General features: G+C 65.0%; 1 protein-coding gene across 1 annotated transcript in view; it reads right to left on the bottom strand.

Annotated features, from left to right (window-relative positions):
• Window positions 1-172: 172 nt before the first annotated feature.
• The window catches only part of SUPT5H (suppressor of Ty 5 homolog (S. cerevisiae)), a 12,004-nt gene continuing 8,024 nt past the window's right edge, over window positions 173-4,152 (bottom strand). Inside the window, exons 29-39 of the mRNA XM_010566445.1 lie at window positions 4,110-4,151; window positions 3,111-3,267; window positions 2,976-3,007; window positions 2,282-2,303; window positions 1,946-2,004; window positions 1,363-1,482; window positions 1,174-1,278; window positions 970-1,068; window positions 731-887; window positions 548-654; window positions 173-448 (exon numbers count right to left, since the gene is read on the bottom strand). Coding sequence (XP_010564747.1) covers window positions 344-448; window positions 548-654; window positions 731-887; window positions 970-1,068; window positions 1,174-1,278; window positions 1,363-1,482; window positions 1,946-2,004; window positions 2,282-2,303; window positions 2,976-3,007; window positions 3,111-3,267; window positions 4,110-4,151 — 1,005 coding nt within the window. The 3' untranslated portion in view covers window positions 173-343. The remainder of the gene's footprint in view (window positions 449-547; window positions 655-730; window positions 888-969; window positions 1,069-1,173; window positions 1,279-1,362; window positions 1,483-1,945; window positions 2,005-2,281; window positions 2,304-2,975; window positions 3,008-3,110; window positions 3,268-4,109; window position 4,152) is intronic.

Raw genomic sequence — 4,152 nt, 5'->3', positions numbered from 1 at the left:
GGGCCCAATCCTGCCCCAGCCCCGGGGGGGGGGGGCCGCTCCGTGTCCCCCCCAAGCAGCACAGTGCACCCGCAGCTCCATGTCACCCTTTATTCATCCCCACTGGGGTCAAGCCCCCTCCAAAACCCTCCAACCCCCCCCAAAAGCGGGGCCACGCCCGGCCCCCCCCCCCCCGCCAGCCGCCACGGGACCACCGACGCCTCCGACCGCATCGTCCGGGTCTGGGTGACGCATCACCCCCTGCTACCACGGCGCTGGTGAATGGGGTGTCCCCCCCACCCCGCCTTGCACCGCTGACATCACGGCACTGTCCTGATGACATCACGGCACTGTCCTGATGACATCACTGCTGCTTGGAGCGTGGCCAGAGGCGGCCGGCCAGGGCACCCAGGAAAAGCCCCGTCGGCTTCTTGCCCTGCGCCAGCTCAGCCAGGCGCTGCTGCTCCTCCTGCACCCCCAATTCGGGGCGAAAAACAGCCGTTACAGGCAATTAGGTGCTGCCACCCCCCTGCCATGTCACATCCCCCCACCCCTCGCGCGTCCCCACCTCCTCCAGCTGCGACCGGCGTCGTTTAAAAGCCGCCAGCGGATCCTCCTCCAGCGCGTAATTCTCCAGCACCGTCCGGACGTCCTCCACCCCACTGAGGGCAATAGCTGCAGGGACAGATGGACGGGTTTGCAGAGGGAGGGGGGAGGGGGGTCAGGGATGTTCTCGGATGCGTTTACCCACTTTTGAGGAAAGCGGTGAGGTCGTAGAGCGCGCGGTCGTCGGAGCTGCCATCCCAGCGGGGCAGCGCCAGCCCATTGTAGGGCTGTAGGCAGAAGGCTTCTCTCCGGCAATCCACCACCACCACCTTTGCCGGGTCTCTGTTGAGGCAGGAGATGTCCTGGGGCGGGGGGGAACAGAGAGGGTTGGCGAAGGACAGGGGGGGTCACTGAAGTGACTGTCCCCCTTCCCTGTCACACCACCTTGACGTGGTGCCCATCCATGTAGCGGGTGGCATCACGGAAGAGACGGTAGGAGATGAAGCCGTGGGGGTCCACGCTGTCAATGAGGGGGAAGGCGGTCTGTGGGGGGGTAATAGAGAGGGTGAGAGGGTGGGGGGCACCCCGTGGTGGCCCTGTCACCTCCTAGGGTGGCCACGCCCCCCCCCCCCCCCACCTCGCACTCACCATGCCAGTTTCAGAGGTGAAGACAACTATCTCGTAGAGGGGTGCAAGCTGCTGCAGGAGGCTCTCGATGCCTGGGCGCTTCTTGAAGCGCCAGCCAGTGACGAGCTGGTTTCGGGGGGGACGGACAGGGAGGTGTCACGGGGGGGGGGCGGGGGGGGGTGGGCACGGGAAGGCTCAGGGGACACTCACCGACCACTCGGGGTGCAGCAGGACGTCAGTGAGCTCGATGACAAGGGTGTAGGGGGGCTGGTAGTAGGGTTCGCGCAGAGGGTCCGGCAGCAGCTTGGGGCTGGTGGGCTCGATGATCATCTGGGGGGAGTCAGGGGGAGGGATGGAGCCCCCCCCCCAGCGTGGGGATGAGCCACCGGTGTGGGGACAATAGTCCCCAAAAAGGGACAGGGTCCCTGCACCAGCATGGGGGCAAGGGCTGGAGTGTGGGGATGAAGCGCCCCGGCAGATGGGGACGAAGCCCCCCTGCAAACTGACGATGGGAGCCCCTGCCTAGTGACAAAGACCCCAAAGTGGGGACAAGGACCCCCCCAGTGGGGACAAGGAGCCCAGAACGGGGACAGAGGACCCCAAAACAGGGACGTGATTTCCCAGCACTAGGACACGGTCCCCCAAGAGGGGATGGGGATCCAACATGTCCCCAAAATGGGGACGAAGCTCCCCAGGAGAATGAAAAAGCTCTCAGGACAGGGATGGCCACCCCTGATGCCATGAAGCCCCCTCCCAAAATGGGGGACCCCCCCCCAAATGGCTCCCCACGCACCTGCCTGTAGTCCTTGAAATACTTGTAGGTCCTGCGGAGCTGCTGGATGCCCACAGGGTCTGCAGAGCCAAGGCCAGTGCAGGTGAGGGTCACCCGGGGTCTCTGCTGTCCCCAAGGGGGGTAACAATTCCCCCCCCCCCCCACTAGGATAAAGACCAAAACACCCTAAAAAAAGCCCCTTTTGGGTAACAGCGGGGTGTTAAAAACATTGTAAAAGCCTCCAGCCGCAACAGCGAGGTGTCAAACAACCCTGAGGATGCGACGTGTCCCCCCCCGCAGTAGCTGTCACCCCCGCCCCCCCCCCCCCCGCCGGGGATGTCTGGGGATGTCACTCACCGCCATCGAACTCATCGGGGATCTGTGGGGAGAAGAGGGAGGCGGAGGGTTAAGACGGGGCCAGTGAGAAGGACGTGGTGGCACCGGAGGGGCCCTGTCACGGAGGGGGGAAGGGACAGAGGAGGTGACAGGGACAATTCACAGGTAGGTGACGCCGTTTCCGTGCGGTTTCCTTCTGTCGACTGATGTCCTCATCGTCCCACTGATGTCCCTGTCACCCCACTGGTGTCATTGTCACCTGTTCAACGCTCCCCCTGTCACCCTGTTTGATGTCCCCATGTCCCCCCCCCCGCTGGTCACCGGAGACAGGCAGGGCAATTCGCACCTCTCCCTCCCCAGGGAGCCCCCTGTGCTGCACATCAAAGCCCTCCTCATCACCTCCAAGTTCTCTAAAAAAGGGGTTTGCGGTGACAAAAATGCCTCCCTGGGGTGTGACAAGGATTGTCGGTCCCTTTGGGGACACGCCACTCCCCTCAGGGACATGGGGCCTCAATGCCCCACCCAACACAAAGACCCCAAAATACAGGAAAACACCAGTGAAAGGAAACAGATGGGGGCACATGGGGAAGGGAGAGAGGGAAGGTGCTAAACCCCCACCATGTCCCTAAATGTCCCCAAAGGGCAGGGAGGGGACATTGGTGCAGCCGCCTGCCTAAAAAAAGGGGTCCAGGAACTGCCACAGAGCACCACTCACCTTGGCACCGTGCTCGTCCACCGCGTTGCTGCCTGCAGGAGGGGGAGAGCGGAGGTGAGGGGGGGGCACGGTGGCACCTGTAGCAGGGAGGGGGGGAACGGGGGACAGGACACACTGGGGATGCTGAGGACTCACCGAAGATGTAGACGAGTGCCACACCAGTGCCAGCACCCAGCAGCCCCGCCAGGCGCAGGGCTAACCGCCGGGCGGCCGCCATCCGCTCCCGCCGCCGCCGCTCTTCCTCCTCCTCCTCCTCTGGGCTGGGGGTGTGTCCCAGGGGTCCTTCTGCTGCCTGCAAGGTGGGGGGGACACAGGGGGACGGTGAGCCCTGGGCACAAGGGGGGAGCCCTGGGGATGGCTGAGGGGCCTGGGAACACCTGGGGAGCCCCCATAACACCCAGGGACACTTAGGGACAGCTAGACAGGCCCAAGGAGAATGGCAAGGGACATCCAGAGAGCCCCAGAGACCCGTGGGGACCCTCAGGGATGTCCAAGGATGGCCAGGGCCAGTCAGGGAGCCCCAGAGACACTCGGGGACACCTGTGGAGCCCTAGGGATGGCCAAAGATGACCAGGGACTCCCAGGGAGCCCCAGGGACAGCTGAGGAGCCTCCTGGGAACTTTGGAGACATGTGGGGACAGCCAGAGAACTGTGGGGATGTCCGAGGATGACCGGGGGTGTCCAGGAAGCTCCAGGGACAGGTAGGGACACCCAGAGAGCCCCAGAGACACTTGGAGACATCTGTGGAGCCCTAGGGATGTCCGAGGATGGCCAGGGAGCCCCAAAGACACTTGAGGACACCTGTGGAGCCCTAGGGATGGCCAAAAATGACTGGGGACACCCAGGGACCCGCATTGAGCCCTGGGGATGGCCGAGGATGGCCAGGAACAGGCAGAGACCCCTGGGAACACCCAGGGATACTCACAGACCCCCGGAGGCTCCCGGGGACCTCTGAGGAAGGACAGGGGCGGCCGTGGAGCCCTGAGCCAGGAAGGGCCAGAGAGGCCCGGGGACGTGTGGGGACACCCGTGGAGCCCCCGTGACCCTCCCCTCCCCGCGGGGCCCTCATCACCCCCTCAGACCCAGGCCCAGGCCCGACCCTTCCCGCTGGGCTCAGCCCCGTCGCGGCCCCACCTGGTGCCGCCGCAGCCGCTCCCGCAGCACCGCGTCGGTGCCG

Source organism: Haliaeetus leucocephalus, unplaced genomic scaffold, assembly GCF_000737465.1.
Source record: "Haliaeetus leucocephalus isolate CR32 unplaced genomic scaffold, Haliaeetus_leucocephalus-4.0 Scaffold210, whole genome shotgun sequence".
NCBI classification, from domain to species: Eukaryota; Metazoa; Chordata; class Aves; order Accipitriformes; family Accipitridae; genus Haliaeetus; species Haliaeetus leucocephalus.
The sequence above is the reverse complement of the archived record's forward strand: the minus strand, read 5'-3'. Positions and strand labels throughout refer to the sequence as shown.